Consider the following 14,081-nt stretch of genomic DNA (forward strand, 5'->3'; position numbering starts at 1 on the left):
CAGAGAAGGATTCTGTGAGTTCTGTGCGTTCTGGCAGCACCGGAGTTGGGACATGTGCTTTGCACGTGTGAACAAAGTGCTCTACCACTGAGCCACATTTCTCTGTGAGGAGCAGGCTTTGTAACTTTAAATCAAATCAGGAAAAAATGCCACCGGTTATGGTGCCATGCACTGGGAGGCTGAGGCAGGGCAGTCACAAGTTCGAGGCCAGCCTGGACTAAGTAGCGAGAGCCTATCTCTAAATAGTAGCGATAGGTAGTAAATGGTGACAGAAACAAAGGAACAAGGCCCGTCCTTGGTCCCAGTCTGCATGATCATGTAGCAGAGCTGAAGGGACAGGGACCGCCTGGGTGGCCCACAGTGCGGGTGAGGAATCACAGCTTCTGTGGGCACAGATGCCCGCACAATGAGTGAAGGGCGATCCAGCTACCCAGGGAGATGGATGCTGACTCTCTTGGTACATTCACAGTCATGGACCGAATGTGCCACTTCCCAGGCACCCCCTGCTTAGTGACTGCCTGCTTTCCCACAGGTTTCAGCGTGGACTGGTGGGCGCTGGGTGTCCTTATGTTTGAGATGATGGCTGGGCGCTCCCCCTTTGACATCATCACAGACAACCCTGACATGAACACTGAAGACTACCTTTTCCAAGGTTGGTGGCCCACGGTGTACCCACTCCCTCCTGCGTCTGCATGTTCTTTTCTTCCCTTCTCAGAGGTAAGGATGGTGTGTTGCCCAGGCTGGTGCTATGCCTCAGCACCAATACAAACATATACGGACCCATTCCTCTGGCAGAGAATGTAAAGTGAGGTGACCATAGTCCACCTCACCGTGAGTCACCTAGAAAGAGAATACCCTGATTTAGCCAGAGCCCCCTTCTCCCCACCCAGGGTATTCGCTGTAGCCCATGCAGGTCTCCCTTGCTCTTGATGAAAGAGTTAATGGTCATTGATATGCCCCTCACAGCTGTCCCTCGGCGCCCCCTGGTGATGGGTGTTCAGAGGCCTCCACATGCCTGCAACCAAAATGGAGTACAGGAGGAGCTATTGGTTCACATGCAGGCTATGTGATATGTGCAGCTGAATGCCACCAGGAGGTCCTAGGAGGACCCACCAGGCTTTTGGAAAAGGAAGGGGTTCCAGGGCTACAAGACTGAGCTCTGACTTAGAAATGGGGTTCAAGGGGCTGGAAAGATGGTTCAGTGGTTAGGAGCACTGACTGTTCTTCTAGAGGTCCTGAGTTCAATTCCCAGCAACCGCATGGTAGGTCACAACCATCTGTAATGGGATCTGATGCCCTCTTGTGGTGTGTCTGTGGAGAGTAACAGTGTACTCATGTAAAATAAATAAATCTTAAAAAAAGGAAGGAAGGCCGGGCGGTGGTGGCGCACGCCTTTAATCCCAGCACTCGGGAGGCAGAGGCAGGCGGATTTCTGAGTTCGAGGCCAGCCTGGTCTACAGAGTGAGTTCCAGGACAGCCCGGGCTATACAGAGAAACCCTGTCTCGAAAAACCAAAAAAAAAAAAAAAAAAAAATGGGAAGGAAGGAAGGAAATGGGGTTCAAGTCAGGTATGGGTCACATGGCCTTGTAATCCCAGCTACTCAAGTCTGGTAGGAAGGTCAGGAATTCAAAGCCAGGCTGGGTACATACCAAGATTCTGTCCCTGGCGGGGGGTTGGGGGGGGCCCACAAAATGAACAAGAGTTCAGGGGGTCCCCCCATAGGCAACCAGGAAAAGCAAATGCTGCCAAGGAGTCGTCTTACCTGGCCCCTGTCTTCACAGTTATCCTGGAAAAGCCAATCCGGATTCCCCGTTTCCTGTCTGTCAAGGCCTCGCACGTCCTGAAAGGATTTTTAAACAAGGTCCGCTCTTGGCTGTGGTGACAGACTATCTCTTGTGACCCTCTGGGATCAGGTTACCCATGGGATGGAGTGGGTGGACAGAGTCTCTCCAGTAGTGGAGCTGTCTATTATCAGCTGTCAGCTGCCCCCAGCTGTTCTGTGCGGCTGCTCATCCACTCTGACACTGGTGCTCCTGTGATCTTCGAGTTTAATTTTTATTGATATAACAAAAACAAACAGTGAGAAAGTAACCCAACAGAGGGAAGGTCAGACCCAGCTGGATACAAGACAGTGAGCCCCTGTGGGGGAAGTTGGGTCATCCCGTTGGGTTGAGGTTGAACCAGGGGTTTCCTTAGGAGTCCTGACTCATCCTCCTTTGAACTCTGACCCCCAGGATCCCAAAGAGAGGCTTGGCTGCCGGCCACAGACTGGGTTTTCTGACATCAAGTCCCACGCCTTCTTCCGCAGCATAGACTGGGACCTGGTAAGCCTCAAAGGTCACTCATGCTCCTTCTGTGAGGTTGGCCGATCTAATAGGCAAAATGGGCCCATGTGCACTGAGCTGCCTGGTATGTGGTGTCTGGTCATTTTTCTGTAGTGTTGTGGTTGGTTTTCCAAAGCTGCCAAGAACCTGATCCTGCTGTCACCTGTTACTGGACAGGGTAGCGCAGGCATCGACTCTGACCTGAGTCCATTCCTGTTATTAGGAAAAAAACTTCAACTTGTTTAAAACTAAACAATTGGAAAGTCTCTGAAATGTCACCTATAAAATATTATTCTTCCGGGCAGTGGTGGCGCATGCCTTTAATCCCAGCACTTGGGAGGCAGAGGCAGGCGGATTTCTGAGTTCAAGGCCAGCCTGGTCTACAGAGTGAGTTCCAGGACAACCCGGGCTATAAAGAGAAACCCTGTCTCGAAAAACCAAAAAAAAAAAAAAAAAAAAAAAATTATTCTTTTGAAGGAAAGTATAAAGATTAGCCCATTGAGTAGATCTGGAACTTGCCCAACTCTGGGACAGCAGACACCTTCTCCCCACCCCCTCCCTAGTCCCACCCTGATCCTTCCAGATGGCTCATGGCCAGCATTGAAGACTAGATTCTATCCCCACGAAGTACAGGATGTTGTCCCACAACCAGTTACTCTGTTTACAGGACTGTTTGTGTCTGTGGGTACTGGAAGGAATGGGGAGGGGCCAGGCCGCAGAGGCATCAAGCAATCAGGAAAGATGATAGCCCCAGAACCCAGAGCCAGGCTGCATTATTACATAATCAGAGCCTCAAGTTCTCTTCCTTTTTCAGGTATAAATATCTAGTCAGAATTCAGAGCGTTCACACTTTTTCTAACATTCATGTGTGTTTGTGCTCAGGTACATGGAGGTCAGAGGACAACTTCTGAGAGTCAGTTATCTCCTTCTACCATTTAAGTCTGGGGAAAACAAACTCAGATTCTCAGTGTTGGCAACAAAGTTACCTACCAAACCACCTCACTGGCCTTGATACTTCAAAAACAATTTTATGAGTTTTTAATTTCATCTCCTTGCCCTGGTAGCACCAGAGAGAAGCAATACGTTTATTTCTAACCTAGATGTTCAAATGCAGCCATTGCCTGACCAGGCCTGAGCTCCGTAGTGGCAAACTTTACCCACAGGCTCACTGCTTGCCCCAGTGTTTGGAACGGATCACCTCCACTCTGACACTGAGGCATGTACTGACCTCGCAAGTCCCTCAATGTAGTACGGGGAGAGTCCTACGTCATCTCTCCTAGCCACTATCCCCATTGCTGCTCCTCTGAGCCTGCTTCACTGGGGTCCACCTCATCTGAGCCTTCAGGATCTGAGTCCTGCCCCTGCCTCTGCACTCCCGCACGGTATCAGTAGCAGCCAGACCCTCATGTCCAATCAGTCTTCCCTCACCATACCTGAATGGATATATTACAGTGTCTCATTTCAGCCCAGCTCCCTCTAGGTTGGACAGCCATGTGGTTCTGAGCAGCAAGAGGGGCTGAGGAGGTCTTCCACTGCATCATACACATTGTACTGTAGTTTTTAGTACATCTTGTGGGCATGGAACCATTATTGCCAGGAGACTCACACTATGGGTTGTCATACCCACCTTGCCCTCCCCTCCCTGGCCATACCTGCCTGCACCTTGACTTTCCTCAACTCTCCCTTGAAAGAGGGCCGAGCTAGTAGGTGGCCTTGAACCTCAGTCACCCTTCACTTGGTAAGGCATCTTCAAGGCTCATCCTTGTCACGGTGATATACATGCCAAATGCCTTCATGGCTGCCTGCCGTCCCATTGCACAGATGGACCATGCATTTGTTCACTTGCCCACCGATGGTCACTTGGGTGGGACCCCAACTTTCCAGTTCTTAGGTTGTTGAGTGGCCGGCATAGCATGTCTGTTGGCACTCACGTCTAGTTTCTTGGGGATTTTCCCCTAGATGTTGAGATGGTCACTCTGTGTCCCACCTGCTGAGGGGCTGCAGTCCAGCATGAGCTGCAGGAAATGCAAGACTTCAGGACTGTCCATCTGAGGTGGGAGCACGGGCCCAGAGGTGTCACAGTAGGACACAGGGTGCTGGTCCCTGGTACTGACTGGTGCCATGAGGAAGGAGGTAGATTCCCTCCTTCCCAAATGTTCCCTCATGAGCCACACTGGGACAATACTGGAGAGGTTACTAATCCCAGCCCTTCCTCCTAGCTGAAAAGCATTGCTCTGTCAACACTGTGCAGCCATGGTGTTAACTGGTGCGTCTGTGTTCCTGGGCCTTGGGAATCTGCACAAGGCTAGCTGGCATGAGTATTGTTCAGAGGATTATAGTCTTGTCTATATGACTCTGCTATCTGTTGTCTGTTTGGAGCAAAAGGAGGCCAGGTTTGTCCCTGGCTCTCCCACCACCACCCCCCAGCTTGAATTTTGGAAGACAGAAGTGGCAGCCACCCCATAACTTGAGCCTCTTAGACACCTGAGCTGAGGAGATCTGAGCTCTGGAATAGCTTATGTGTGGGGTGAGGCCCCCGTAAGTAGCTGGGGAGTAGACTGGGGGATAGGAACCATCCACCACACCTACCTCTGGCACATTCTGTTCTAATGTCCCCCAGGACCATCCTCTACCCTGAGTCATGGGACAAGCTCAAGGCAGAGCAGTGGCTGCCCTTGCAGACCAGGGAGGGAGGTTCAAGCCAAATGCTGGATTTCTGCTTCAGACATGTTTAGTGGGATACCCTTGATAAATCACACAGGTGATACCTCTTCTGGGAACAGAGACACAGCCTTCACTCCATCCCAGAGGGTGACCCAAGGACTGTCTGCATGGCACAGCATTCCCTCATAGTGACCTTTGCTATCTACCAAATCCTTTAAGCCTCTCCTCTCTAGACTCAGAGCAGAGACCACTCTAGAGCTGGGTGCTCAGGGTCCTCCCTGGGCCTTAGCCAGGGGCTCCTCTGCCATTTCCCTCCAGTGCTCTGGAGAAAAGATGGAATCAGAAGCAAGAGCACTGCCAGCTGTCTGTAGGGCCTGTGGGACCAGGCCTCCTGCCCCTCCTCTGGGATGTGAGGGTAGAGCCATATGTTCCACTGAGCACACAAAGTCCACCATGGGCCATCCGGCACATCCCTCCCTGCCAAGTCTCCACCAGAAGGTTTGGATATTAGCATAAAGGCCATAGGAAAGTTTTGGACACTGTCCCAGGTAGAGATGTGACTGATCAGGAAATTGGTTCTGAAAGAAATGGGTCCATACATCAAAATCTTGGCTCCCTTAGGATGCTTGGCCAGGGCTGCTTACTACAAGGGTCTATCCATAGACTCTCCTTGTCTGGTACTCCATAGGGGTTTGACAGTATGTCAGATCTGTGAGGTATGTATCTTTGCAATGGTCCTAGTCCCTGACTCACCATGAACTGGAAAAAGCTGAAGCAGCCATCTGGGCATTGCTACCACCTGCTATCAAACCCAGTATGTTCCAGGTAACTGGCAGGTGGCGACTGGCCACCTTGAGGAGTGAGTCAGACTGTGGCTAAAACAAGCTCCCTTGACATCAGTTCCCACCGGTGAGAGCTGACAGGAAATTGATAGCCTCCACTCCTGCCCCATGTCAGTTAATTTAAATAGGTCCAGACCAGTGAGATAATTGCTCAGCGGGTAGAAAGCTGACAATCTGAGTTAAATTTCCAGAACTCATATGGTGGAATAAAAGAACTGTCCCCTAGAAGTTGTCCTCAAACACCTATACCTGTGCCATGCTTGCATGTGCCCACTCACAAATGTAATTTTTAAAAGTTTAAATAATAGGTCCAAGGCTTCTAGATTAAAAGTATTTTACTCCGGAGAGTAGAGCAAGTGGGAGGATAGACTGTCACAAAAACCTTCTGGTTTCTCAGGCATCCTGCCAAAGAAAAAGGAAAGGACGGGTCCATGATTGTGGCATGAGCCTGTGGCCAGGAGAAGAGGAAGATAGAGGAGGATAGGATGAAGGGCCACACTCAGGAGGCCCAGGCACAGGGTTCCAGAGACAAACAGGTTCTAGAGACAGTTATGGGAACCGTGACTAGGGGGAGTCACCAGAAATGGGATCACAACTGCTACTAGCCCCAGGCACACCTCCCCACCCTTGAGACTGAACAGGACCAGCACCCGTAACCCAGGACCAGCCTTCACAGCCTAGACTTCAGCAGGCAACAGTGGGAGCACCACCCAGGCCTCTGGGAAATTACTTTGGCTTGAATACAAAGTATCCAAATGGCAGGTGCTATCCACTCTAGCTGCTAGTCTCCCTGCCCACAACAGTGGTGGGAACTGATTCCCATTATCCCTCTGTGCTGGCTAGAGTATTCAGAACAGACCCATAGCTGACAGACTTAGTGCTACCTTCTCCCTTAGGCAGGGTCTCACCACTGTCCTGTACTCACATGTGCTGCCTTCTCTGCCATTTACGGTTTAGAGGTAGACCCTCCAGCCCACAGGGGAATGCACAGCAGTCAGGAGAGACACGGGTGTCACCACACGTCACCATGATGCATGTGGCAAGGAGTTCCCTGTCATACCCACACTCGCCTTCATTCATGCTTGGTAACACAGCCGGTTGAGTTCCACACAGCCACGTATGTCCCTAAAACTCTACTAGGAACTCCTGGGGTGTGGAAGGGGTTAAGTGTGGGTGGGTTGGGACCCCTGAATGGCAAGGCTGCAAGAATGAGCTCTAGGTGCCTCATCAGGGGTAAAGAGTCCCCCCTAGGTGCAAAAGGGCACTTGTAGAAGGTGCACGAAGTCCTCGTAAGTTACTCAGTCTTGGGTCTTCCATTGTAGCAGCAGGACTGCACTGGGACCCTGATTTGTCCTTACTTATCATGAACCCACCCAGTCCCCACACCTCTCCATCCATTTTCTCATTCAGTCACCCATGTATGCCATACTCCTCTGTTGGATCAGGTTTGTTTCTAAGAACTGAGGTGCAACTATAAGCCAGACACTGATCCCTGCCACAGAGCCATCATTAGACATACTAGGGAAATGTCATATCAGCTCCCACGCCAGGCACATAAGGCCCACATCCTGAGCAGGGCAGTGTGGCCCATAGGACAGATACCCACATTGTTCTGGGAATCATAGCCACCTCCCCCTGAAAGAGCAGAGTGAATGCCAAATCCTCAGGAATGCCTCCACTGTGTCATTACCCCGAGTGACCCAAAAGCCCTGCTTGATAACAGCTATATCTTTTGGCTGTCCTGGAACTCGCTCTGTAGACCAGGCTGGCCTCAAACTCAGAGGTCCACCTGCCTCCAGAGTGCTGGGATTAAAGCCATGTACCACCACCACCTGGCGTGAGTGTGAGACTGGGAGGGGGATTTCTTGCCACTTGCATCACGGTGCCATGTGGCAAGACAGACAGCATAGTCTCTCCTGATGCTGTTCATTCCCTGCTGGGCTAGAGGGTCCAGCTCAAAAATAGTAAAAGATGGAGATGACAGAGTTAGGGTGAGGGGAGGATTGAAGATGGATTTTCCCAGTGTCCATCTAGGTGGAGGTGTTGTCACACCTAAATACCATTATGATCAGGTTCTGAGACCAGAGAAAGAGAGCTGCTCAAACATAAGTTTTCAGCCACCAGTAGGAACATTGTTTCCAGGCACATGCCCGCACAAGCTTTCAGCTACCAGAAGCAACATTGTTTCTAGACACACGTCTCCAGGGCTTCTAGGTCCAGCACCTTCTTAACCTGGTTACTTTTCCTGGTATCGCATATTTTCTGTGTTTTAAGGGTGTGTGTGTGTGTGTGTGTGTGTGGCAGAAATGGCATTCAAATAGCAGGCATATTGAAAAGCTGAGCTTCCCATTTTATTTTGTGATTTATGTGCACACAAAGAACCGATGCAGGCAGAGGGGATGCTGAGCCCCCATCTGACCTCTCTCTTGTCAATGTTCCCAGCTGGAAAAGAAGCAGACCCTGCCTCCCTTCCAGCCTCAGATCACAGATGACTATGGCCTGGACAACTTTGACACGCAGTTCACCAGCGAGCCTGTGCAGCTGACCCCAGATGATGAGTAAGTCCTGGGCCAGTTCATGGCCCCATACTCAGGTCCCTGCCTCTAGAGTGTGGACTGGTGGGAAGGACGGTGACTGAGGGAGGGACACAGCCACCACTCTTCACTCTTTTCTTGTGTTTTTAGAGATGTCATAAAGAGGATTGACCAGTCAGAGTTTGAAGGCTTTGAGTACATCAACCCGCTTCTGCTGTCTGCTGAGGAGTCCGTGTGAGGCCATGAGCATCTCTGTTGTGGACACGCCTGTGAATGACCCTGTCACTTTACCCTTAACTACAGCATATGCATGCCAGGCCAGGCACCGAGGCTCCGAGCAGCCAGGGAGGGATGCTGGCCACCAAGACCACAGAGGGGCATCCAACAGGCACTTGTAGAGCAATCTCTTGTGTCCAGGCCCCCAGAGGCTGGCTTTGTGCTGGAGGAACCGCTTCCTGTGCCCACGGAGGCCCTACCAGAGAGTGAGACAGCCACACCGTTTTGAAAGGTGCACATCTTCCACAGAAACAGAACTTGATGCACTGACCCGCTCCAGGAAAAGTTAGCGTGTAATGCCCTGAGGAATAAAGTGTACCGATGATGTCGAAGCTTCCTCTGATGCCTTTTTTCTGTGGCACCCGCCTGATGTCCCCAACGCAGCCCCCACACGAGGAGGAGCTGCGCTTTCCGAGCAGGCAGGACGTAGGCAGGGGACAGGCACCCAAGTGCCTGCAGGGATGCGATGCAACAAGAATTGTTACAGATTCGGAACATTTTCTAAATCCCGGTAAGTTTTGTTGTTAATATTTAACAAGTATTTTCATACCTAGCGCAGCTAGCCATGGTAGACTGAGGACACCCTGGCCAGGTTGGTGGCACTGTTCCCACCAGCTGTTTGGACTCTGATGGGGGAAATTGGATCATAGAGATTCTAAAACATTGCTCACCAAAGCACCAGTAAACCAAATAAATAGGTAAATAAATAAAAAAGGGAAAATAATTGAAGACTAAATCCGCACAAAATATATTTCTGAAAACACTAGCCAGTGCCTCCAAGATGTCTTGTGTTATACATTAGATTTTTTGGAAAATATTTTTATCATTAATACTCTGATTAGGAAACTTAAAGACAACGTGTGTGATGGACCCTAGCCTTAAAGTGACAGACTACCCATAATCCCACACTCCTCCTGAGGAAACATGCCTGCTTCTTTAACTGCTGTGCTCAGCCATCTTCCTCCTCTTTAGGTTACTTCCAGAGGCCAGCCCAAGGCTTTCTGGGAAGAGGTCAGCTAACCCCTTAGCAGGTCAGGTATGGTGGGAGCTGTGGCTTACCCACCTCTGCGTAGGCAGGAGATGGAGAAGGTGCACCACAGAGTGACTGAGCACCCCAGGTCCACCCAAGCCAGGCTGGCCCATATGGCAAACATGCTACACACCCCCAACCCTGCCAGATGGAGACCCTGAGTCTCCACATCAGGCAGAATGGAGTCTGGGCTCCTGTCATATTTGTTTCATGCCTTGGGGCTGGTGGCCCTGACAAAGATGAGTTAGAGAAAATGAAAATATTTAGAGGCGCTGTTACAGTGCTGCCCTGCTTCTCCGTGACTCCCAGTGGCCGCCCACAGCCCTCACCCCAATACACTCAGGTTTCTCAGGCCATTGCCATGTCTGGCACTGAACACGTCAGAGCCACACCCAGATCCATGGTGCTGGGACAGAACAGGCAGCCCAGGTTTCTGACACCATATCCCAAGTCCAGGCTTCTGGGTGGCTCTGTGACTCCTATTGAACATGGACACATTTCAGCCAGCACTCCCTGTGTCCATGTCCCCAACAACTAGTCAAAAAATGCAAATAGAGCCTAAGAGCCAATTATTGGGCCTCCCAGGGGTACCCAGCCCAGCCTGGGAGACCTCCCAGGGGTACCCAGCCCAGCCTGAGTGCCTCCCAGAGGTAACCTTCCAAGCCTGGGGGCTCTCCAAATGTACCCAGCCCAGCCTGGGGGCTCTCAAGGGGTACCCAGCCCAGCCTGGGGGCTCTCCAGCCTAGCCTGGGGGGGTCCAAGTGGCTGGAGCTCCAGTCTGAGGCCTGTGCAGTCACAGCTGCCTATGAGTTGAGCTGCTAAGATAAAGAGCCTACAGATGGTCCAAATGCAAATGGGCTCCTGCAAGTCCTTTCCTCCTAGTGTGCTGCCTAGGGACAGCAACAACTCCTTTGCCTAACCAGCACAGGGACCCTTGGTTTGTTAGACATGGGGGTGTTTATTTGGATACTGCCCCATTGCCAAATGACTTGCTGGTTACTGGTTCGGCTGCTCATGTACAAATGTGTGAATAATATTGTGTCCACCAGAGGGGGAGATTTTTATATATAGCAATTTGTTTTATAAATTAAAGAAAGTGAAGGATGTTATTGAAATGTGACTTGGGGGGGCGGGGGGTGGAGGAAATATCCTAACGTTTGCAAACGGCTCCGGGCAAGAGAGCGTGTGTCTTTCGAAAATGGTTCACAGACACTGGTGACTTCATGATTGTAACGCAGTAACCATGTGGTTTTGTACAACTGATCAGTGGAGCCAGCGTTCCTTCTGTGGGCGATGTCCTTGCCCTCCACGGCCAAGGTCGTTCTTACTCTTGCACATCTATTAAAGACTTTGATGAAAATGCCCTTCCTGTTATTATTTGTATTCAAAGTGGGTATTTGGGGAAAGCAGGGGGTTTTATTTCTGTTTTCCTAAGTCTCTTCCTAGGGTAAATTCAGGTTCTCAACACAGAATGGGTGTCCCGCACACCCGCCTGCTCAGTGCCCATGGCCCCATCCCCGTGACCTGAGTCTGTTCCATACATGCCCTCTTCTTCTACTGAGGAGGACTCTTTTCACCTGGTCCCGTGAGACCAGTCTCTGGAAACCCTCACAGATAACCCAAAATAATATTCTCTCATATTTTCAGAAATTCCTCATCTAGTTAACTGGCACTTTCCTAAAGAAAGCGTGTTTTAGAGGTTTGGACAGGTGTGCCACTACAACATCAGACGGCACTGACATGCACGCATGCACACATGCTCTCCCAGCTCTGGGCCCTCCATAGCTTTACTTTCTGAGGTCATAGTGTTGGAATTGCAGTTAGAAAAGTGCCAGGCTGGGGCTGGAGAGATGGCTCAGTGGTTAAGAGAACTGACTGCTCTTCCAGAAGTCCTGAGTTCAGTTCCCACCAACCACATGGTGGCTCACAACCATCTGTAATGGGATTTGGTGCCCTCTTCTGGTGTGTCTGAAGACAGCGACAGTATACTCTCATACATAAAATACATAATTCTTTAGGAAAGTTTCAGCTAATTGGTTGAGGAATTTCTGAAAATATAAGAGAATATCATTTTGGGGTATCCGTGGGGTTTTCCAGAGACTGGTCTCATGGGACCAGGGGAAAAGAGTCCTCCTCAGTAGATTGTTTAGCCACTTACATCAAAGCTCCAGGCTTGGTCTCCTCCCTTTCCCTGGGACATACTTCAGACCCTCTAACTGAGACCCACAGCATTGCTGACCCTGCTTCTAAGCCTTTCCCTTAGATTGAGTCAGCTGCCAGCAGGCCAGGATCTCCATTCTGCAGGTAGCCTGTCAAACTCTCTTCAGCCTGTGACCAGGGAGTCCTCTCTCATTTGTGTACACTTACCTCTCAGCTGTCCTCTAGGAGAACCCTAACAACACAGCAGCCTTTTCAAATGTGCCTTTTCACCTGGCCACACAGCTAGTTTTTTGGGAAGAGGGGGTTCTAGGCATGGCGTCCAGGCCTTACACATGGCGAGTCCTCACCCAGCACTGTGATACACCACAGCCCCTTCATGTGTTTTGTGGTTTATATGAAGCCCTTAAGACAGAGTCTCTTGTAGTCCAGGCTGGCCTTGGATTCACTATGTTGGAGAGGCCGGGCATGAGCTCCCGATCCTTCACCATCACCTGCTGAGGTTACAGATGCAAGACACCACACTGAACTCATTGAAACCACTTTTGAAAGGAAAATACAGATTTTCTGGTTATCTTCAGCTTTCAGACCATGTCTGTTCCCAGCTTCAGGCCAACACTTGTCTCCATACACAGGCAAGCTTAGTAGGGCACATTGCAATCCCAGCACTTAGGAGGTCCTTACAGGAAAATCAAGTTGTCCTCTGTCACAGAGTGAGTTAAAAACACAAGGGGGGGGGAGGGCCAGGCCTAAGTGGGTGTCAGAGCCCACTATTTAGAATCTGGACTTTATAGCATAAGAAGAAAACAATGTAAATTTGACGTTATGACAAACTTAACAAGCCAAAGCATGTGACTCACAAGGTATGGCCCATATCTCCCCCTTACAGTGTCTTCTTCAGGAACCACTTTTGATGCTAACTGAAATAGCTATGAGCCCTACCTCAGCGATAAGGAGATAAGGTCACAGAGACTCTACATGCTGTACCTGCCAGGACATATTTCATTCCTCCTCATATCAGGCTAGAACTAGGGGTTGGTTCAGGCTGGGCAAATGCTATACCATCAAGACACTCCCCAGCCCAGGTAGACAACATACTGCCATCTTAGTCCTGGAAACCAAGGACCCAACATGGAGAGTTCTGGTGACACTGAGAACAGGCATTTTGCTATATCCCAAGTGATAGTGGTTTCTGTCCCCCAAGGCCCCTTTGGTAAGTACACAGATCCCCTTGAGGAAACTCCACCCTCATGATCTATCACCTCCCAAAGGCTCTATCGTCATCACTGGGGGGGAAAGACCTCAGTTCAGTAACTGAGGGATGAGCCTCAGCCTGCAGTGCTGTTTCTCAGTGGAGAGGTGAGTGTGCTGAGGAAGATAAAAACCTAACTGAAGGTCTGGAGAGATGGCTCAGAGGTTAAGAGCACTGGCTGCCCTTCCAGAGGTCCTGAATTCAATTCCCAGCAACCACATGGTGGCTCACAAACATCTATAGTGAAATCTTGGGCCCTCTTCTGGCATGCAAGTGTACATGCAGATACTCACACATTAAATAAAACTCTTTTAAAATATGACTGGAGGGTCTACCAGGATGCTTCAACAGGTGAGACACACTGTTCCTACAGAGTCCCAGCAGTTCACAGCTACCCACAACTGTAGCTCCAGGGGATCCAATTCTCTCCACTGGCCTCCAGGGGTAACTATATTCACATGCACGCATCCCTACACAGATGCATACAACTATACACAATTATCTCCTTTTAAAAATGTTTGTGGAAGCCGGGCAGTGGTGGCGCATGCCTTTAATCCCAGCACTTGGGAGGCAGAGGCAGGCGGATTTCTGAGTTCGAGGCCAGCCTGGTCTATAGAGTGAGTTCCAGGACAGCCCGGGCTACACAGAGAAACCATGTCTCGAAAAAAAATAAATAAATAAAGTTTGTGGAGGGCTGGAGAGATGGCTTAGTGGGTAAGAGCACTGACTGCTCTTCCAGAGGTCCTGAGTTCAATTCCCAGCAACCACATGGTGCCTCACAACCATCTATAATGTGATCTGATGCCCTCTTCTGGTGTGTGTGAAGATAGCTACAATGTACTCATATAAAATAAATAAATCTTTTTAAAAAAAAATGTCTGTGGAACATGACCCAGTATATCACTCTTGTGGTCAGGAAAAGGTGATGCCAGGCTACAGATGTTGATCTGGGTAGAAATGCTCAACCCAGTTCTACCTTGTGACAGATCCTGGCGCCCCTG

The 14,081-nt window shown here is 50.2% G+C and overlaps 1 protein-coding gene across 1 annotated transcript in view; it reads left to right on the top strand.

Annotated features, from left to right (window-relative positions):
* The window catches only part of Prkcz (protein kinase C zeta), a 105,971-nt gene extending 96,998 nt beyond the window's left edge, over nt 1-8,973 (top strand). Inside the window, exons 14-18 of the mRNA XM_028757821.1 lie at nt 533-652; nt 1,783-1,862; nt 2,236-2,325; nt 8,274-8,389; nt 8,516-8,973. Of these exons, the coding sequence (XP_028613654.1) occupies nt 533-652; nt 1,783-1,862; nt 2,236-2,325; nt 8,274-8,389; nt 8,516-8,603 (494 nt within the window). The 3' untranslated portion in view covers nt 8,604-8,973. The remainder of the gene's footprint in view (nt 1-532; nt 653-1,782; nt 1,863-2,235; nt 2,326-8,273; nt 8,390-8,515) is intronic.
* Nucleotides 8,974-14,081: the final 5,108 nt, after the last annotated feature.

The sequence above is a fragment of the Grammomys surdaster genome, unplaced genomic scaffold (genome assembly GCF_004785775.1).
Source record: "Grammomys surdaster isolate TR1022 unplaced genomic scaffold, NIH_TR_1.0 126185, whole genome shotgun sequence".
NCBI lineage: Eukaryota > Metazoa > Chordata > Mammalia > Rodentia > Muridae > Grammomys > Grammomys surdaster.